Source organism: Pinus tabuliformis, chromosome 9 (assembly GCF_031772625.1).
Source record: "Pinus tabuliformis cultivar Carrire ecotype Pingquan chromosome 9, CPIR1, whole genome shotgun sequence".
Taxonomy (NCBI): Eukaryota; Viridiplantae; Streptophyta; class Pinopsida; order Pinales; family Pinaceae; genus Pinus; species Pinus tabuliformis.
Window position 1 is genome coordinate 1,794,990,797 of NC_142307.1, and position 23,341 is coordinate 1,795,014,137.

Here is a 23,341-nt window from a genome sequence, read left to right on the forward strand (position 1 = left end):
AGTGGTGGATTTAGAAGGAGAAGAGTACCAAGGTGTCGAAGAAGTCGATGCTGAGGGAATCAAGCCTATCTATATGCTACCTAAGTACATCCCTCGATGGAAGGGAAAAGCTAATGTGACCAAGGATCCCGATTCGAGAAAATTTGGGGTATCCACTCGCGTGCTACTGGAGCAGTTTACATTTGAAGGACCGAAGCTTGCGCACATCCTGCTGTTCAAAAAGGAGGATTGGGACATCGTGGATCATGAAACATTTCCACATCTGATGACCCATAAGTATATAACGAAGATATAATATGATGAAAAATGAGTTACACAGTTAGAACCCATGATGTGGGTCTGCGACATTGGACATTCGAGGCTATTGAATATGCTTTTAGTACCACATTATAACTACTCACCTATTAATATAATTTGTTTGTGCTAGATCTTCACACTGGTGCATGATGGGATCCTATGGCTAGGGACGCCTATTCCAATAACAAACATGTTTATCCACAAGATAAAAAGTTTGGCTTAAAAACAAGCGGACCTTGCCAAGGCGTTTGCAGGGAAAACCGAGGAAAAGGAGCTACCTAATAAAATGAACAAGAAGTAAGGTCTTGTGAAAAAGGTGTGAGGCTACTCTATCATGTCAATTCAAGGCTAGGTAGTCCAGTTCACTGCCCAAAACATCACGAGCAATATTATGAGGAAGTGTAGCACGGACGAAGTTCCAACGCCGATAGTGTCACTTGCTACACAGTGTGCAAAGGGCGTGTAGTATAAAGTGTCCAAGTATCTCTGCTAGGAGTTCCTCATGAACTAGTGAGAAGCCTAGGAAGAAAGAAAGCCATTTTATTATTCTTGGCTTCTCTTATCCATTCTATTGGTTGTGTGGAGGTTGCCAAATGATAGCCAATTTCTTACGCACAAGAACGATTTTCCTAAGGGAGCATGGTTCGCCTTGCTCTGGTCTATGAAGGATGCGTCACACATTAAGGAAACAAAGATTTTTTGGGTCGTAATGGAGATGGACCTTCGAATGGCGATCAATCAGTGGCCGAGGTTTTCCCCAACCTTGTTCAGGAAATTAACAGCGTATGTGGAGTTCAAGGCTGACTTTCCCAACGTCTCAATCAACCCTCAAAAGGACCCAGAAGGAATTTGGCATGTGGTGCCTTATTTAGTGTCCGAGACAGATGTGAAGGAAGTTGTAGGGTATTGGCTGCCATAGTGGCATGCACCTACAATGTTGGAGCTGGGAACTAGCAAAGGCGTATAAAGCTTTTTTTTCGAGAAGCGGAAGGACGCCGCTCAGAAAGCTGCATGCAACTTGGCAGAACAAAAGAAAAAGATGGCTTCTAAGGCAACTGTAGAGAAGGCACATCTAGAGGAAGAGAACGCTACTAAAAAGAAGGAAGAGAAAGAACAGTAGTATTCCAAGGAGATTGACAAGTATGCTTCACATCATACTAACAAGAAAGAATTGTCAGAGAAAGGAGGAGGCGACGGTGAAGAGCAGAGAACTCCTTTCATCATGTAGAAGCATAAACAAGAATAGATAGGCTGGCAACGGAAGAAGCACAAGACTGATAAGTAGACACATATTGATCCGATGGCACTAACAGAAGGTGATCTTGATGAGATCAGTGACAAGATACGAGACACAATAATAGATGTGCTGAAACAATTTGAGCAACAATACATTGAGATGCTAGGTAGCATCCAAAAGGATCTACGTGACATGTAGATCTAGGTGAACAAGATTCAGGTGGGTGTCAAATAGGTGAGCAGACCACAAGCGAACATGACACAGGGAAGTGGCAGAGTTATAGAGTTCGAACAGACTTTGGATCTCAGAGTCATTTCTCTGCCATAAGGGTCAGTCTGTACTGAATCAGACGAGGATCACACTATTCTCAACATAGTGAAGGATATGGGGTTGAACCTTGCCACATTGCCACTCTAAACCCTTCATGCACTGCATTAGGGGGTCTCAGATGAGTTGAAGATCAGAGAACAATGTGCACTCACTTTTTTCAATGATTTTAAAGTCAACAACGAGTAGTTTTTCACAGAAAAAGCTTAGGTGCTGAAGAAACAGGAGGAATTGCATACATAGCACCAGAATATGGTAAAAACAATTGAGCAGGCCTACAAGTCAGTGCCTGAGCTGAATATTCTAGAGAATGTAGAGGCCTCAGCCAAAGTGAGGAAATTTGTTGTTGTAGTGTGTGCTTCAAAGGAGAAAATCGATAAGGTGACTTTCAATTTTCGAATGAAAATAACTGAGATGCAGTTAAAGTTGCAACTAAACACCGCACCAAAAGCTCAGGAACAAAGAGGTGTAGCTATAAAAGAGTCCATGGGTCAAATAGATGTAGAAATTCAGGGTTGCGACCAAATATTCACTTAGGCAATGGGCCTATGGGATACACTACAGGAGGATCCTACGCTACAACAGTTGAACACAAATCTCAGGGAAGTGCAAGAATTGTATGATGAGATCAGTACGATGATGCAGACATTGGTGCTAGACAAGTGCTTCATGAACTTGTGGGAAGGAAGGAAAAGTTTATATAAATCTAGGAGTTACATAAAAAGTAGTCCTTGCTAAGAGATCGGTTTCAACCTTGGATAGAGGAAGCCTGCCAGATTTAAAAAAACATTCATGAGAAGTTGAAGGCCATGCAACATAACTAGAGGACTACGCAACTTTCAGTAGAGGGTCCAACCACTGAGAAACTAGTCCAGGAGGTACATAAAGCAGTAGAACAGAGTACCATGGAGCTTCATGAATTTACCAAGGCATTTAGCAAACTCCACCAAAAAGTGGAACAACAAGCTGAGTGACTCAACGTCGAGTCACGATCTTTGTGTTGGGGCCCTGTTGGGATCGGGTCCCTAGGGGTAGAATTTAATAAACTAGTATTTTTTTATAATAATTTTGTAAAAGATGTAAACTCTCCACAAAATGTGGATGTAGAGTGCACAGATAGATAGAGTCAGATGGAACTTAGCCCATTGTTTTTGTTAGGTTTTGAAGACTCACCCATGAGACAGGGGCCATTGTATTTTATTACGAAATATATAAGTAATTGAGTCTTAGAGATAAATTTGGATAGAGAATTGGGTACGTTGGAGAGTTTTGTTGTCTTGGGAAAGTACTAAGGTAGGAAGGCTCTACTTACTGTGCTTAGGTAGAGAAGGGAACGCTCCTGCAGCTGCGTGTGCAGGAGGCCTTGGTAGAAGTGTTTTTATTGGCTGAACCTTCATAAGGATGTTGGGAGGTACATTAAATCTTGCACTTCGTATGCCATTTCCAAACCAAACATCAAGAAGAAAGGTCTATATACCCCTCTTCCTACTCCTATTCGACCTTGGGAATCCATCTCCATGCATTACATGTCTGGTCTTCCTTCTTCTAAGCATGGAAACGATTTTGTTTTAGTGGTCATCGATAGATTCTTTGAGATGGCCATTATGGTGGCTTGCAAGAAGAGTATCATAGTAGAGACCACTCCTAAGTTCTTCTTCGAGTGAGTGTGGCTACACTTTGAGATCCTACCATTCATCGTCTCATATTAGGACAGAAAATTCCTAAGTGCATTTTGGTCAAGTCTCTGGTCGATGGAGACTACCAAACCTACTAAGTCAATGAATTTCCACCCAAAAACTAATGGTCAAACAAAAGTCATCAACAAGATGATGATACACATTCTTCGAATGTACAACTCGAACCATCCATGCACATGGGATGAACACATCCCCTATGTCCAGGAAGGCTACAACAAATCTCTCCACATCTTAATGAGCCAAAGTCCCTTTCAGGTGGGGTTGGGATTTCAGCCATTATGTCCCATTGATGTGGCCATACCATTTGAAACTACTAAGGAAGATTTGGCTTATGCCCATTCCGAAGCCAAGAGGGCTAACAACTTCATTGAACATATTCAACACATATGCTCATAGTTCCATGATATATTGGACATAGTCAATGCTAAGTATAAGCAAAGCCATGAGCAGCATCGTGTTCTGTACAAGTTCTAGGTGGGAGACAAAGTTTGGTTACATTTGTAGAAGAAACACCTTGCTGGACCCCACAACAAGCTTCTCGCACCCCAATATGGGCCATACACCATCACCAAGTCTATAGCGGACAATGTCTTCAAGCTCAACATTCCATCGTTGCTTTGTATGCACCTAGTGTTCAATGTAGATTGCCCTCGATCATACTTTCCACCATTGCGGGACACATATGACATTGTATAACAACTCACACCAACAGAGCTAAACCCAAATTACATGGAATAGAGCACAATTGATCAAATCATGGATAGATAGATAAAGAACACTTGCAAATAGAGGATCCAACTATATCGAGTTGTCAAAGTGGACCAACTCCTTCACCAAGGAAAGTGGTTCACTAAGGACTTGGTTCAACATAAATTTCATCACCTCATGGAGGCTCTGCACGCAATGGGGACCATTCCTTCCTAACGAGGGAGGATTGATCCAGGTGGATATTGGTGGCCACCCTCCTGTTCCACCCAGTCGATTTCATCGGTTTCCCTTCATCGAGGTCGATATTGGTGGTCACCCACCAATTCCACTTCAACCCCCACCATTGTTTCTTTCAGTTTTTCAGTTTCCCTAATTGTAGCACAATTTACTATTTTTAGCTTTTTTTTCGGGTCCTGAACTTTTGGAGCCATTTTGAGGCCGTATACGAATTTTTTGGGAAAACTGGGATGAACATGGGCCCATTGACCAATGTTTCTCTTCCCTAATTGTAGTCCTTGGGTAGATCTTTCTAACGAGTTATTGTGCACATCAAATGAAGATCATATGCCAAATTTACGACCTCGGGAAATTGATGTACGAATTTACCCAAAACGAGGCCCATATTTTGGCGCTTCATCTCCTCAGGTTAGGTCTTTCGATGTTTACGGTTTTCCATTGTTTTTCAACAATAAATAAGCCTTTGATCCTCATTGTAAGATAGTTCAGAGCCATGTATCCTCCACATCTCTTCTCAAAGATAAGCTACTATCACCCTAGCTAGTTAATTTCCATTTCTGTTTGTAAGCATATTTCACTATTTTACAGTAATGAAATGAAGTATTGTTTCTGCTGCATCTTTACATTCATGGTTATATTTGTAATTTGTTGCATTCCTGTTTAAATTTGGATTAGTGGTATTAGCGGGGTCTTCTCTTTCTATGTCTTTCTTTGCATGTCCCCAATGAGGTCGGGATATAAGGAGTTAGGGCTTGAACTGGTCGAACCTTTGCAAGACTAGCCTCACAAATACTGACAAGCTCCCATGCTGAATGAAAAGAAAGATGATGGGGTAGGAGATCCTACCAAAATCTTGCTCGAAGAGGCCCTGGAGTTATAGAGGAACATGATGATGGACAACTTTGCCGAGATCCTTCAACGGCTACCCATGTGTGATACATCTACTTCCAGCAACTACTCAGGAAGTGCCACACCATTTAAGGTACAAGTTAGCTTTGACATTCCCATATTTAAGGGTTAGATAGATGCAGACACCGTAGATAAATGGTTAAATCTACTAGAAGGGTATTTTTTTTTCATTATTTTTCCAGTTAGGAAAAGATTAGTTTTTCTATTCTCAAAGACACCCCCCACATCAAGGACTGGTGGGAAAACTATGGTGAGAAAAATGATGAAATTACGACCTGACTATTTTCAGCCGCACCCACTTGGAATTCATTACGGGATGTAACCAAGGAGCAGTACTACCTTGTCGGAAGCTATGAGGATCAATACATAAAGTGGACTATGCTGTGACAGGGAAGGGACTAAGATGTGCTAGAGTTTGCAGATATTTTCCATACCCTTCGCACAATGTTGGGTATCAATGATTCAGAGTAGCATTTAGTACTCAAATACCAAAGCTGCCTAGACAGGTACGTCCAAGATGAAACAGAATTCCTGAACATCTCCTAGCTCAGCATGGCATACCGATATGCCATCAAGATCGAGAAAAAGTTTAAATAGAAGAAGCGAGACTTTGGATTTGTGAATCCGAAGAAAGGGAAAGGTGCCCCCAAACTGCAAAACAAAGGACAAAGCCAAGGCGGGGTAGCCCAGGACAACCTGCCAAAGCTACACGCAAAGAAAAGTGTTCCGAAGTCAAAAAAGGACACGGGAATGTGGTGTGAGTTCCATAAGAGCTCCACTCACAACACAAGTGAGTTTCGAGCCAAGCAGTCACTCGTGGCCAAGCTAAAGGTTTCAGAATCAGATGCATGTTCTGACTTTGAGTCAGAACCTCACAAGGGGAATGAAAAAGGGAAGCATATTATCGATGTGGAGCCCAACGCCACTGTTGCCACCATGAAGATCCAAAAGGAGGAACCCGAAGATCCAAAGGAGGAGTGCCTCTTCCAATCCCAGATGTGGGTAAAGGGCTCCCCTCTATCCTTCATTGTCGATAGTGGGAGCCAAAAGAAACTCATTTCGGCAGAGCTCATGAAGTGGCTGGGCTTACCGACCACAACAAATCCACAATTGTACACCATTAGGTGGCTTCACAAAGGATGGGATCTTCGTATGAGCCAGTAGTGTCGTGTTCCATACAACATCAAGCCCTTCACAGATGAGGTATTGTGTGACGTTGCCCCCTTGATGTTTGTGATGAATTATTAGGACAACCATACTTGTGGAAGCGACATGTTGTGTATGAATCAAGGCCTCGTGTTGTTATTGTTACTTTGGGAAATAAGTTGTACATGATACCAGAGGTAGCACCACCTACCGCCATCTTTTTGGTTACTATAAAACAATGCAGTAAACTCATTTCCAAAATCGGGAAATTTCTTTTCCTGATAATACGCCCTCAAGGAAAGAAGAAGACAATGGCCATGAACTCCAGACAGAGCCCCTCAACATGACAACTACAGATGGACAAGGTCATGCAGGAGTATGAGGACATCTTCACGTCCCCCGCAGGGGTTCCTCTGCACTGTCAAGTCAAGCACTCCATCGATCTGAACCCAGGTGTACCATTGCCCAATGGACCAAGCTATCAATGCTCCATTCCGGAGAACGATGAAATCAAGAAGGAGATTCAGGAGCTGTTGTACAAAGGTCACATCCATCCAAGTTCATCACCCTGTGGGAGCCCAATCTTGTTGGTATAGAAGAATGATGGGGCTTGGAGGCTTTGTGTTGACTATCAAGTGCTAAACAAGATCATTGTCCGTAATAGGTACCCAATCGCACAGATTGATGACCTCCTGGACCAACTGAAGGGGGGAAAATATTTCAACAATATCGATTTGAAGTCAGGATATCACGAGGTACCAATCGAACCCTCCGATGTCTAGAAGATTGCCTTCAAAGCCAAGGAGGGCATTTTCGAATGGTTGGTTATGCATTTTGGGTTGAGGAATGCTCCTGCAACCTTTATGAGGCTAATGGATAACATCTTTTAGCCATTCACCAACTCATTTGTATTGGTATACTTGGATGAAATCCTGATCTCCAACCAGAGGTGGGAAGAGCACCTCCACCAGATCTAACAGGTTCTCCAAACACTGCAGCAACACAAGCTATATGCCAATTTGGAGAAATCCACTTTTGGAATGACCCAGGTTCAGTATCTGGGATACATTATTGATGAATGAGGGCTGCATGTGGATCTAGCCATGATCCAAGTCATTCGGGATTGTCCATCTCCAACCACTCTAACAGGGCTCCACAACTTTCTAGGTCATTCCAACTTCTACGAAAGGTTCATTTTGGTATTTTCTCATATCACTTGGCCCTTGAGTCAAGTCACCAAGGGAGTAGCAAAATAAAAATTCTTTTGGTCTGAATCTCAACAGAAGGCATTCAAAGAGTTGAAACATCTCCTCTTCTTGGCACCAGTGCTCGCATTACCAGACTTGCAACCACCATTTGAGGTCGAGACAGATGTCTCTAACTATGCTATTGGGGTAGTCCTTACTCAACACAGGCATCTAATGGCATATCACAATGAGACACTTTCAAACACAGTCCGTAAATATCCCACTTATGACAAAGAGATGTATTGCATTGTGCAGACCTGCCGACAATGGAAGAATTACGTTTTGGGAAGGAAATGGTCATCCACACAGACCATTGGCCCTTGCAGTTCATACAGACCCAAGGGAAATTGCAAAACGATCCCCATCAGAAGTGATCCACATACCTACAACAATTCCATTTGAATATCTAGTATAAGAAGGGTAGCACTAATAATGTTCCAGATTTCTTCAGTCGACCATCGATCATGGTGTTAACCACCATGCTCAACTCTTGTGGGCATGAGACTTTTGATTGGCCACTTCTCTACAGAAGTGACCCGAAATTCGACCACATAGACTAGACACTCTTGGAGGGTCACCATGTTCAAATTTTCACCTCCAAGATGCCCTGCTATGCCACTTGGGTCACCTTTGTGTTCCTTGAAGAGAGCATGCCAATATGATTTTGGAAGCACACTATAGTCGGGCTGTTGGACATTTCGAGGTCGAGAAAATGATGGCAGTATTGTAGAAGTATTTCTATTGGCCGAATCTTCGACAGGATGTCGAGAAGTACATCAGATCATGCATTGCCTACACCATTGCTAGAACGACCATCAAGAAGGAAGGCCTCTATACCCTGTTTCCTACCCCTAGTCGACCTTGGGAATCCATCTCCATGGATTACATGTTGGGTGTTTCTTCTACTAAGCATGGAAATGACTGTGTTTTTGTGGTCGTCGATAAGTTCTCGAAGATGGCCGTTATGGCAACCTGTAAGAAGAATATCACAACATAAGCCACTACTAAACTCTTCTTTGAACAAGTGTGGATACACTTTGGGATCCCACATTCTATCATCTTTGATCAAGACAACAGGTTCCTTAGTACATTTTGTTCCAGTCTCTAGTCAATGCTGGACACCAAACTCACTAAGTCCACAACCTTCCATCCCCAAACTGATGGCTAGACAGAGGTAGTCAATAGGATGATCGTACACATTCTACGCATGTACAAATCAAAGCATCCATGCACATGGGATGAAAGTCTCCTCTATGTTCATCACAACTATAGCTAGACTCTCTAAAGCTCGACTGGTCACAACACTTTTTAGGTGGGCTTGGGGTTCCAGCCACTATGTTGCATTGATGTGGTCATGCCATTTGCAACTACTCAGGTAGATTCAGATCATGTCTAGTCCATAACAAATAAGGCAAACAACTTCATTGATCATATCCAACATATTTGCTAGCAGGTCCACGAAATTTTGAAGAAATCAAATGCCAAGTACAAGCAGCAACATGATCAACATTGGGTGCCACACAGGTTTCAGGTGGGTGACAAAGTCTAGTTGCATTTGCAAAAGGAACTCCTTACCGGAGCCTATCGGAAACTTAGACCACTCCGATATGGTCCTTACACCATTAACAAGGCTGTGGGAGACAATGCATTTGATCTCAGCATTCCCCCATTCCTTGGCCTACAACCAGTGTTCAATGTGGACCGCCTTCGGCCATACTTTCCATCATTACTAGACACATTCGACATTGTAGAACAACTCACAGCCACAGTGTTAAATCAAGATTGCATGGAACAAGCTACAACTGATCGGATCATGGACACATAGATCAAGCACACTCACCAGTAGAAGATCCAACTATATCGAGTTGTCAAAGCAGACCAACTCCTTCACCAGGGCATCTGGCTCACCAGGGACCAAGTTTAGTAGAAGTCTCCTCATCTCATGGAGGAACTCAGCGTAATGGGGACCACTACTTCCTAATGGGGGAGGAATGATCCAAGTGGATACTGGTGGCCACTTGCCAATTCCACTTGGACGCCCAACATTGTTTCTTTGAGTTTTTCACTTTCCTTAATTGTCGCACGGTTTACTATTTATAGTAGTTTTTTCGGGTCCTAAACATCCGGAGCCTTGTTGAGGCCGTAAATGACGTTTTTTGGGAAAACTTGGAGAAATATTAGTCCATGGACCAATGTTGCTCCTCCCAAAGTTGTAGTCCTCGGATAGATATTTCTAATGAGATATTGTGCGCATCAAACGGAGATCATATGCGAAAGTTACAACCCCGGGAAATTGATGTAACAATTTACCCAAAATAGGGCCCATAGTTTGGCGCTTCATCTCCTAGGCTTAGGTTTTTGGATGTTGATGGTTTTCACTTGTTTATCAACAATAAATAGGCCTTCAAGCCTCATTGTGAGATAGTTCAAAGACGTGTAGTTGCCACATGTCTTCTTAGAGGTAAGCTACCATTGCCCTAGCTAGTTTACTTCCATTTCTATTTGTGAGCACATTTTTGTATTTTACAGTAATGAAATGAAGTATTGTTTTTGCTGCATCTTTGTATGTCTTTTTGTATCTGTAATTTGTTGCATTCTTGTTTAAATCTGGATCATCCCTGCTTATAACAAAATGTACTACTTTTAGTAGATTTTCGGGCCTTGAACTTCTAGAGCAATTTTGACCCCCTAAACAATGTTTTGTGAGGTACGTAGTAGGTCAGTGGTGATGGGAAGGGGCCTGCCGCAAATCCTGTAGTTCGCAAAGGGATATTTCCATCAATATATTTTATGTTCCAAATAGATATAATATGACCAAGCTACGGCCACAGGAATTTGGATGCCCAACTAACCCCAAAAGGCCCCACAGTGTCTTGGTGTTCCATCTCTTGTGGTTAGGGTTTTCCTTGTTTATGGTTTTCCCTTGTTGTTAAATAATAAATACACCCTTGAGTTTCATCGTAACTCATTTCACAGGCATGTATCTATTGGGCTATTAATTTGTCAATACTATTATCAGTTTTGAATGCTTATTCCACCCATTTCTACCATTCTTCATCACATCATTTGTCATAACTTATCATATAATTCTAATTTATAATTATTTATGCTCTTATGGAAAAATATTATTTCTTCTCCTTTATTTTTAATAAATTGATGATTATGCATGATTTTACCAATGATGGTTTATTAATAAATTGTTTGTAACATTACTCAACATTTTTAGCAAGATATTTTCCAGATTGAATATTTGATCTCCAACTCATCATTAAATGTGCCAACTCAAAAATTCGCAGGAATAAGAAGTGATGATTTTTCATTGGACATTTTGGGCAAATGGGGTAGAATCTAGAAAATCCAAAACATGGGTTTTGTCCAAAACGGACCAAATTAGTTCTGTATGAAGCAGTTTTCCCAAATTCGGTCCGTACTAAGAGAACTGAAGGTTCTCTAAAGACGTTTTTCTCAGATTCGCTGTTGTGGCCATTTTCCAAAATATCTCAGCTGCAATGCCAAATTCAACCTGTTCCTGTTGAATGATTGATGAAGAGATATTCCATATAGGATCTTATTTATCAATTTGTTGTGAGAAATCCAAATTTGTAATAAAAATCATATCATAATCATCTCTGTTGTAACTGCTCCCTGCTCTCTCTCTATTTAAATGAAAACAGAGATCAGAGAAGGGGATTTAGAATTAAGGATTCATGATTAACGATGGGATAGATTATGAGAGATTAAGTTAGAGATTATTAGGATAGGAAAGGATAGGAGGTAAGGGGGATTGTTGCATTACCATTGTAATTCTCAAGGTTTTTGTTGTTGTAATGATTTCACAGTTTGATCATTAATAAGTGAAAGGGTTGTTGTTCATTCACCTTATCTGAAGCATCCCAGTAGCATTCGCTGGCACCTAAGGGCCTAGCCTCTGGTGGATTAAGCTGTTGCTCTGTATTATATCTTTACGATTTCTGCCATGTGATGTTTTGGTTTCATTACTATTTATTGTAGTTGCATCGCTTTACTGTTTTGTATTACCAAACTTAATGAATTGCTCTGTTTTCTATGTTGTAATTGAATCGTGTTGTTGTTCACTTCCATCATAACAAGATAATTGTTTTCTACAAATATATTGTTATGATATTCATTTTAATTATAGAGCTTCGCTATTCATTTCAGTAACTTAACTTTGTTGTTCATTACAGATTGTTGATTCAGTTACATTTATAGTCGCTGTGTATTTCTAATTAATTAGCTTTACTGTTCAGTTCTATTTAAGATTGTGGTTTAATTCTAATAATTTAGCATTAATATTCCTTTCCATTAATAAATCATTTTTGTTAGATGAAGCTTTGTTGTTCAGTTTTCCAATAGACTTAGTTGTTTTTCCTTTTCTGCAAGGATTTGATTTCGCCTTTTAAATGTTATTGTAGTAAGTGTGTTTTAGTGAGCATTTCCAATTGAATTTCCATTTCCAATTATTTTCTTTATTGTGGATTGAAAGATCAACAACTGCAAAAAAAATTGACTATAGCCGTCTAAGTTCTCAGATTGGAGATCATACCTATGATTGATTTTCATTTGTATCAGTTTATCGGGGAGAGAGTTATCATTACTGGGTCCTCGGCTGATGATTGTTTGAGTGAATGATTTAGTTTAGAACATTTCAATTTCTTGCTATTCCAATTAGATTTTTTTTTCAGAATTCATTTATCTTTTCAGTTTAAAACACTATACTGCAAAACATTACTCTTGATCAAGTGACCGCCTCAGACTAAGTACACTCTTGAGATAAAAAATCGTCCCTAGGTTGACAATTAATGTCAAGATAATTAGGAGTTAAAAAGACACCTTTTATCACTCAACACTTTGGCGCCGTTTCCGGGGAGAGTGTAGCCATTTCTAAATAGTAGTGTGCATTTGATGAGTGCCTATTAGGAAAGAATTGGGTATTAAAAATGGAAGGTAAGAACCTGCGTACGGAGCATGTAAAAGCCCTGCTCCCCTACCTGCTTTCTAGCAGGATTGTTAAGGAACTTAGGATAGAAATAAATGTTTGAATTTCTATGTGAATGACTAAAAAAAGAATAGAAATTTTGAAAAACAAATATCATGATTTCACTCAAGTGGCGATGTAAGCACCACCCATTTCACTAACCGATTGATAGGAAAATTTGAAGAAGGAGCTTCGAAGAAACACATGAAGAACATCTTCTATTATGGTAATAAATGGCTCACATTTCTACTTTTGAATTTCCTATCAAAGATCGAGGAGTGACACAAATGCACATAATTCCCCCATCTTCTCTACCAAATTTTCATGGTTTGACAAATGAAGACCCAGATACATTTTTATTTGAGTTTGAAATACTTTGTAGAGGATATGATTATTGTACTAATTATCAAAGGTTGAAAGTGCTTCCTCTTACTCTAAAAGGAGCAGCTCTCTGATGGCTCATGATCCTAGGTGGGAACTGCATCCAAACATGGGAGCACATGAAGAACATATTCTTGAAAAAATACCAAGACTATTGCAAGGTCGGTGAAGACATTTTCAATATGATACAAGGGGAATATGAAAGCTTGGAGGACTATGTGGAGTGATTTCATTACAACCTTAAAAATTCAAAGCATAAATACTTGGAAAAAGAGATCTTAAAAACACTCCTACTCAAAGGAATCAAAGATGAATTTTTAGAACTCTTAAATCTGATAAGAAAAGGTGATGTTTTTCAGTTATCATATGATGATGTTTGTGAATTGTGCATAAGGGATTCAAGAGGAATCTCCAAGGTTGGTAAGAATTCTAGAGATGTTTGTTCTTTTTTTCAAGTCTACTACGAGAAGAGGAGACATAAGAGTTGAAATCAATGTTTTATTTGAAACTTTTAAAGTTGATTTTATTAGCTCTCTAAACTCAAAATTGGATGTTTTACAGGTTCAGAAAAATCAAGAAATTGAAGAAGTGTTTTTCCCTCATTGCCAAAAAGAACATCTCATAGATACTCACTATTCCTTATCTAGGATGGAAGTAGCCTATCAAAGAGATGAGGAAGCTTCAACAAGGTCAAAACAATGGAAATCATGGCCTATAGGTATGGTTCAAAACACTTCTTCTCCATTCTCGTACTTGCATAATCCATTATGGAATACTAATGTGTTAGGGCAACCATGTCAATCTCAATATAACTACCACCAATATTGTCTACAATTTTTGCATGGTTGACCTTATGATTGCATGACTACTCTCCCTCATGTTGTAGCACAAACACATTCTCCATATTCTTCACTAGCCCTTTCACAACATCCTGCTTGCATATCAAAATCATCCACTCAACCCAACCATCTACATCATCAAAATACTCCATTACGTACACAATTTCCTGCTCAACTCATTCCACACCCTCACCATAATAAACCAATACAACATGCTTACAATGTTGAACTACAAAATTTACCCACCCTTCCCACCCATTCTATCTCACATGTGCCATTAGATATTGTTACCCGTTTTGTAGTGGTGGCAAAAAAATGACCCGATTTTCAAAAGTGGTGATGCAGAATACACATGTTTTTTTTAGAACATGGTTTCTAGAACTTTAATTTTTTCATGTGCATTAAGTTTTAGAATGGTAGTTAATGGTAGTGATTTTCATCCTGATTTTAAAAAGTGAGTATTCTGCATCACACCCTTTTTTTAAAAGACCTATTTTTTGACTTTAAATTTTATAGTGTGTGAAATGTAAAAAAATATTTTCTAAATTTGATAGTTTTTGAAGTGGTCATTTCATTCATATTTTCTTGTTCTCTATCTTAATTTTTTTTTTTTTTAGTGGGGTTTTTATTGTTTTGCGTTTTTAAATTAGAAAGTCGATAGTTTGAATTTTAGATAATCTACATATTTATACATCCTTAATTAATTTTTCAATCCACATGAAATAATTGTTTCTAAAAAACAACATTTTCTAACAATGGACATAAAAATAACCATTTTTAACATAAATATAACAAAAAAACTAAACGTTTTGGTAATTTTTTGCTAGAATTAACATGTCAAAATCACAATTTTTATACAAAAATATTAACTAAAAATGGTCAAATAATAGTTTTTTTTATGAATTTCATGTCAAAAAATTAATAATAACAACAATTTTTTTTCAAAAAATAATAATTAACTTAAAAATCAATGCGAAAATCACAGTTGTGCTCTCCCCCGCCCACCCCTCCACCGCCATCGCCCCCGCCCACCCCTCCACCGCCACCGCCCCCTCCCCGCCCACCCATCCCCCTCCACCGTCACCGCCACTGCCCCCCCCCCCCCCCTGCCAACACCCCCCCCCCCCCCCCCCCCCCCCCCCCCCCCCCCCCCCCCCCCCCCCCCCCCCCCCCCCCCCCCCCCCCCCCCCCCCCCCCCCCCCCCCCCCCACCCACCCCCACCCCACCCACACCGCCCCCTCCCCGCCCACCGCCACCGCCCCCCCCTCCGCCCCCCCCCCACCCCCCCCCCACCACCACCCCCTCCCACCCCCCCTCCCACCCCCCTCCACCGCCACCGCCACCCTCCGCGGCCACCCCTCCCCCTCCCCCTCCTCTGCCCCCTCCGTGGCAGCGGCACCCCCGGGCCGCCTCGCCTCGCCCAACCGGCGGCGGGTCGATTCCGGGAATCGACCCGTCGCCGATCGGGCGGGGCGGGGCGGCCCGGGGGTGGCGCTGCGCGGATCTAGAACACATCTACCCAAATCTTCAAGTAATTTCGAATCAAACAATGAATACTTTATTCTCCCACCTTCACATGCAATTGTCTTATTTCTAGACGCACGTTAGGAGGGACAATGTTGAAAATGGATCCACCTTTTTTAAGAGTTGATCTAGTCTATATACTCGTCGCACTTCATTTTATCCCATTCTCTTCTCTTAAACTTCTCTTTTCATTCCTTTTTTTCTAGTTTGTTTCCTCCTATTTGAATTCTCTCATGCATCCCCCTAGCAACTTCCCCTGAATCCTTCTTCTTATTCCAAGAATGGAGGTGAGACACCTCTTTAGTCTTCCTAGTCAGAATTTGCCTCCAAAATTTCTTAGGAGCTAGCTTAGAGAGGTGTAAGAGATTCCCTTGTCTTTGACGAATGTATTGCCTCTTTTTCCTTTTAGTTAGGGCTTTATATATTTTTATCTTGTCCATTTTAAGAGATTCATCAATAGCTTCCTTAATTTCTCTCCTCGCACATTTACACTCGTTGTCATATCATGGATTGGTTTTGCTATTTCTTTTATTATTTGATATAGGAAAAATAATTTGCAAAATTTGATAACTAATTCTCTAAATCCCTTTCCAAGACTAACACTTGAAAAATCAATTAGGTAACAAACATGCTATTAGATAGAACTATTTGTTTCTTTATTTCACCAAACCAAATTGAAAAAATAATTTTATAAATTAAAAATCAATAATACAATCTTAGAAGCAGTTTAAACCTATTATTATAATCATGATGTGAAATTGAATAGCTAGATTCTTAGCACATCTAATATTCTCTTTTATTCTGCTATCAATGATATCATATTTTCCAACGTTTGATACATTGTGCAAGGCCTATCTATATAAAAGGATCATGAAATACAAAAAATGGAGAACCTTTTCCCACGAGCATGTGTGTGCTTGACACAATAATACTTGCAACAACAAATATTCAATAAGATGCAGACACTTTTAAATTGGTTGTAATTTGTAGAACCTGATCTTTTTTCAACCTTTTGAACTCATTTCTGTATCAGCCATAGCCAATATTATGCTTTGACTTCCTTAAAATTTTCAATGGTTAGGAGAATAAATTACTGATTAGCATAAATAGTAAGATATGTACAATTTTGGTTTTGTTAATATCACAGTTATGAGATCAACTTACATGTTATAAGTTTAGAAATTTAATTTAAGACATCATTAAATCATTATCCAATATAGCATACAACATTTAACCTTATAAATAGTGTTTTATTAGCACAACTTCCACATTAAATATATTATTTACTTCTTCCAAATCATCTGGGGAGGGTTTCAAATGGTCTGCCTTCCATACGCTACATGCAGAAAATACATTCCAAATAAGATTTACTTTTATAAATAGTGTTTTTGTTAGTACAGGGTCCACATTAAATATATTACTTACTTTTTAAAATCGTTATACATCTTTACAAAAAAAGAAAAAGGCAGTGACATCATTACCATGCAACTCTTGTGTTATAAAGAATACGAAATTCAAATATAAAAGTGTTTATGAATATCAAATATAAAAAATTATCAAATATCAAATATCACCTTACTTCACACCTTCTATACATACATCCTCACTCTAACAGGGAACACAGATCAGTGGTCACGGAGATCCAAAACAATACAGAAATGGTTGTTGCGAGGTTTCTTTTGATGATCTCAGGCCTCATTTCAGTTATAAGTCTGCAAGCTGTTTACGGTACATACAATTGATTTCATTTTACGTTGGCTTGTTCGTAGAGATTCTGTAATGGTTTCGTTGGTTAATGTTTTTCTGATCAGCAAATCACAGTAAGTGTTAATGGAGTGAACAATCTTTTAATTTATAGAGTACCTTACTATTGAATTCATTCAACATCAGGTGCAGGGATTGTATGTGAGAAGCTGCCCGCGGAGATTTGCGCGTTTTCTGTGTCGTCCTCTGGAGCACGTTGTATGCTTCACAAGTCCTGCATCTTGAGGGATGGCGATGTACAGTATGAATGTCAGGTGAGGTTACATCATTCGAATTTATAAATTCTACGTGAAGTACTGCATGCATTTCTATTTTCTACTCACTCTGTTCCTCTGAATTGATTGGGTAATGGATGGTGTGCAGGCATCGGAGGTTATGGCAGAGAGCATGAAGGAATCGATAGAAACGGAAGAATGCGTGAAGGCTTGTGGGGTTGAGAGGATGACAGTGGGGATGTCCGCAGAATCATTAGCAGAAGGTGGGTTTACAGAGAAGTTATGCTCTCCGCGCTGCTACAACAACTGCTCCAACATCATCGATCTCTACTTCAATCTTGCTGCAGGGAAAGGTAACTTTTTACCCATCATCGTCATCACTATATTGTATTCATATTCATCACTATATGTAAACTCACTAGATGTGTATATATACTTAGCCAACAATTGATTTATTTATAAATAATTTGAGCAGGTATCTACCTGCCCCGCCTGTGCGAGGGTCACAGAAGCGAAGACATGCGGAGGATGGTTACTGTTTCTATAAACTAGAGCTCACAAGCTCCGATGCCGGTACGGGTCGATTCTCGGAATCGACCCGCCACCGATCGGGCGGGGCGGGGCGGCGCGGGGGTGGCGCTGCCACCACCGCGCCGCCCCGCCCCGCCCGACCAGCGGCGGGTCGATTTCGGGAATCAACCCGTACCGGCTTCGGAGCTTGTGAGCTCTAGTTCTCCACCCCCGCACCGCCCCGCCCCGCCCGACCGGCGGCAGGTCGATTCCGGGAATCGACCCGTACCGGCTTCGGAGCTTGTGAGCTCTAGTTCACAAAGCCACATATAAAATCATATTCTTAATTTGAAAGGAAAGTTATTTACCATGTGTACTTAAACTTATACATGTTTCATGACCGAGTACCATCACATAAAAATGATTATATCAATAGCACATGTAAGTAAACTTATACATGTTTCATGACCCACTACCGTTACGTAGTTACACAAATATAGAATGGAAACTTTAATGGGTTTACGAAGATATAGAATGGAAACTTTAATGGGTTTACGAAGATACAAGAGAGTGGGAGAGATTGTTTGTTACGGAGTAAGAGGAGAGGTATCAATTGAGATATTGGTATTAACAATGCCAGGAATAGAAACGAAGACAGGCGGAGGATAAGAAATAAAATAAACAACATTTAACCCAAGATTTTTTTAATAACAAATATCTACCTCTATATTGCTAAACGAACCACAACAAATCAACGATGACCACAAATTTTTGTTAGGGTATGAGTGTCGTTTATTCCACGCTATCCCATCTGCGTAGTCTGGGAAAATAAAACGTTGAAATCCGTAATCTGATGACGCACATCCTGCATAGTTAATCTCAATAAAATGTTGAAATACGGCAACAGGCACATGTTTGCATTTTGCCACCCTTTGCGCTGCTGCACACTGTATGTCATAATTTTGTTTTCCAGGGAAAATAAAACTTCGAAATCCGTCATGTAATCACTCAGGTGAAAGATTATTTTCAAAAACGCGAAGATCAAAATATTTTAGTGCCCTATTGGAGCCTTCTGTGAAAATTTATTTTATTTTGAAATCCGGCCACGGGCGCATGTTTGCATTTTCCCATCCTTCCCGCTGAATTTTTTTGACAGCCGGTGGTGAACGGCTGGTCGGATTTCACAAACTGTGAGATTGCTGAAATGATTTATGAACGCCTCTCATATATATTTGCGTCATTGTAAGGATATATGCGTTCCCATTTCCAATGCGTAGTGAGTTTCATTATGTCTGCTGAGCTTCTCGATTGCACGTAACTAATTATTTTACACTTTCTACGCTTTTTTGGTTTTCGCTGACATCACGACACAATGAATGCCATAAGGTCACGACATATTATCACTGCGTGTAACCAGATTTATTTATTATACCAAGTTTATTTGAAAGAGTTGACATTATAACTTAAAATAATAATTTTAATGATGTTATAAATTTATTTTTTAAGTGAAAATATTGAAATTACTATTTTCATATGGTTTCGGTATTTTTGCGAGATTAAAAGTTAATATAAAAAGGTTATGTAGTCTCTTATTAGTTATGGAATTTGACGAGAGTCAAGTTGGCTACTGTGCCGTCGCCGCTAAATAATGCAGTGGTCGATCTCCCTCTGCCCACAAACTGCAAAACTCTGTCTCCCACATCACAGCCTGCGGCCACCTCCAAGCCGTGAGGTCTCATGGAATTTTCGTCGTTCTGGGAACAGTGAGAGCAACATTAAACATTAATTACTTTTACATTTAGAACATCACAAAAAGGATACTAATAAAAAGTTCAATAAATTCTCACATAATATAGTAAAACAAAACAAGGGTGCAAAGCAGCTACAACGGTTTGTGGCTGAATTTTTTTGAAATCCGGCCACGGGGGCATGTTTGCATTTTCAAATTGTCAAATCCAATTTTGGTTTCTGTGTAAAATAAAATTAGTGCAAAGGAAGGCGAAACGCAAACTGGTGCCCGTGGCTGGATATCAGAATAAAATAAAATTTCATGTAACCGACCAGCCGTTCACCACCGGCTGTCAAAAAAATTCAGCGGAAAGGATGGGAAAATGCAAACATGCGCCCTTGGCCGGATTTCAAAATAAAATAAATTTTCACAGAAGGCTCCAATAGGGCACTAAAATATTTCGATCTTCGCGTTTTTGAAAACAATCTTCCACCTGAGTGATTACATGACGAATTGCGAAGTTTTATTTTCCCTGGAAAACAAAATTATGAAATACAGCGTGCAACAGCGCAAAGGGTGGCAAAATGAAAACATGTGCCAGTTGCATTATTTCAACATTTTATTGAGATTAACTATGTAGGATGTGCGTAATCAGATTACGGATTTCAACGTTTTATTTTCCCGGACTACGCAGACGAGATAGCGTGGAATAAACGACACTCATACCCCAACAAAAATTTGTGGTCATTGTTTATTCGTTGTGGTTCGTTTAACAATATAGAGGTAGATATTTGTTATTAAAAAAATCTTGGGTTAAATGTTGTTTATTTTATTTCTTATCCTCTGCCTGTCTTCGTTTCTATTCCTGGCATTGTTAATACCAATATCTCAATTGATACCTCTCCTCTTACTCCGTAACAAACAATCTCTCCCACTCTCTTGTATCTTCGTAAACCCATTAAAGTTTCCATTCTATATCTTCGTAAACCCATTAAAGTTTCCATTCTATATTTGTGTAACTACGTAACAGTAGTGGGTCATGAAACATGTATAATTTTACTTACACGTGCTATTGATATAATCATTTTTATGTGATGGTACTCGGTCATGAAACATGTATAAGTTTAAGTACACATGGTAAATAACTTTCCTTTCGAATTAAGAATATGATTTTATATGTGGCTTTGTGAACTAGAGCTCACAAGCTCCGAAGCCGGTATGGGTCGATTCCCGGAATCGACCCATACCGACTTCGGATCTTGTGAGCTCTAGTTTATAGAAATAGTAACCATCCTCCGCCTATCTTCGCTTCTGTGAGCCTCGCACAGGCGGGGCAGGTAGATACTTGCTCAAATTATTTATAAATAAATCAATTGTTGGCTAAGTATATATAGACATCTAGTGAGTTTACGTATAGTGATGAATATAAATACAATATAGTGATGACGATGATGGGTAAAAAGTTACCTTTCCTTGCAGCAAGATTGAAATAGAGATCGCTGATGTTGGAGCAGAGCAGTTGTTGTAGCAGCGCGGAGAGCATAACTTCTCTGTAAGCCCACCTTAAGTAATGATTCTGCGGACATCCCCACCGTCATCCTCTCAACCCCACAAGCCTTCACGCATTCTTCCGTTTCTATCGATTCCTTCATGCTCTCTGCCATAACCTCTGATGCCTGCACACCATCCATTACCCAAACAATTTCGAGGAACAGAGTGAGTAGAAAATAGAAATGCATGCAGTACTTCACGTAGAATTTATAAATTCGAATGATGTAACCTCACCTGACATTCATACTGTGCATCGCCATCCCTCAAGATGCAGGACTTGTGAAGCACACAACGTGCTCCAGAGGACGACACAGAAAACGCGCAAATCTCCGCGGGCAGCTTCTCACATACAATCCCTGCACCTGATGTTGAATGAATTCAATAGTAAGGTACTCTATAAATTAAAAGATTGTTCACTCCATTAACACTTACTGTGATCTGCTGATCAGAAAAACGTTAACCAACGAAACCATTACAGAATCTCTACGAACAAGCCAACGTAAAATGAAATCAATTGTATGTACCGTAAACAGCTTGCAGACTTATAACTGAAATGAGGCCTGAGATCGTCAAAAGAAACCTCGCAACAGCCATTTCTGTATTGTTTTGGATCTCCGTGACCACTGATCTGTGTTCCCTGTTAGAGTGAGGATGTATGTATAGAAGGTGTGAAGTAAGGTGATATTTGATATTTGATAATTTTTTATATTTGATATTCATAAACACTTTTATATTTGAATTTCGTATTCTTTATAACAAAAGAGTTGCATGGTAATGATGTCACTGCCTTTCTCTTTTTTTGTAAAGATGTATAATGATTTAAAAAAGTAAGTAATATATTTAATGTGGACCCTGTACTAACAAAAACACTATTTATAAAATTAAATCTTATTTGGAATGTATTTTCTGCATGTAGCGTATGGAAGGCAGACCATTTGAAACCCTCCCCAGATGATTTGGAAGAAGTAAATAATATATTTAATGTGGAACCTGTGCTAATAAAACACTATTTATAAGGTTAAATGTTGTATGCTATATTGGATAATGATTTAATGATTTCTTAAATTAAATTTCTAAACTTATAACATGTAAGTTGATCTCATAACTGTGATATTAACAAAACCAAAATTGTACATATCTTACTATTTCTGCTAATCAGTAATTTATTCTTCTAACCATTGAAAATTTTAAGGAAGTCAAAGCATAATATTGGCTATGGCTGATACAGAAATGAGTTCAAAAGGTTGAAAAAATATCAGGTTCTCCAAATTACAATCAATTTAAAAGTGTCTGCATCTTATTGAATATTTGTTGTTGCAAGTATTATTGTGTCAAGCACACACATGCTCGTGGGAAGAGGTTCTCCATTTTTTGTATTTCATGATCCTTTTATATAGATAGGCCTTGCACAATGTATCAAACGTTGGAAAATATGATATCATTGATAGCAGAATAAAAGAGAATATTAGATGTGCTAAGAATCTAGATATTCAATTTCACATCATGATTATAATAATAGGTTTGAACTGCTTCTAAGATTGTATTATTGATTTTTAATTTATAAAATTATTTTTTCAATTTGGTTTGGTGAAATAAAGAAACAAATAGTTCTATATAATAGCATGTTTGTTACCTAATTGATTTTTCAAGTGTTAGTCTTGGAAAGGGATTTAGAGAATTAGTTATCAAATTTTGCAAATTATTTTTCCTATATCAAATAATAAAAGAAATAGCAAAACCAATCCATGGTATGACAAAGAGTGTAAATGTGCGAGGAGAGAAATTAAGGAAGCTGTTGATGAATCTCTTAAAATGGACAAGATAAAAATATATAAAGCCCTAACTAAAAGGAAAGAGAGGCAATACATTCGTCAAAGACAAGGGAATCTCTTACACCTCTCTAAGCTAGCTCCTAAGAAATTTTGGAGGCAAATTCTGACTAGGAAGACTAAAGAGGTGTCTCACCTCCATTCTTGTAATAAGAAGAAGGATTCAGGGGAAGTTGCTAGGGGGATGCATGAGAGAAT

The 23,341-nt window shown here is 39.4% G+C and overlaps 2 protein-coding genes across 2 annotated transcripts; one reads left to right on the top strand and one right to left on the bottom strand.

Moving 5' to 3' along the window:
- The first annotated feature begins 17,147 nt into the window (after nucleotides 1-17,147).
- On the top strand, nucleotides 17,148-18,076 carry LOC149155931 (uncharacterized). Its single transcript, XM_089444580.1, has 4 exons — nucleotides 17,148-17,273; nucleotides 17,436-17,563; nucleotides 17,673-17,877; nucleotides 18,000-18,076. Exons 1-4 carry the CDS (start codon nucleotides 17,204-17,206, stop codon nucleotides 18,074-18,076), a joined length of 480 nt encoding a protein of 159 aa, XP_089300706.1. The 5' UTR covers nucleotides 17,148-17,203.
- Nucleotides 18,077-18,836: 760 nt separating this feature from the next.
- On the bottom strand, nucleotides 18,837-21,959 carry LOC149155932 (uncharacterized). The gene is made up of 5 exons (XM_089444581.1): nucleotides 21,839-21,959; nucleotides 21,549-21,676; nucleotides 21,326-21,439; nucleotides 19,663-19,788; nucleotides 18,837-18,899 (listed from the first exon to the last, which is right to left on the bottom strand). The coding sequence occupies exons 1-5, from the start codon at nucleotides 21,906-21,908 to the stop codon at nucleotides 18,837-18,839; spliced, it is 501 nt and encodes a 166-aa protein (XP_089300707.1). The 5' UTR covers nucleotides 21,909-21,959.
- Between the last annotated feature and the right edge of the window lie 1,382 nt (nucleotides 21,960-23,341).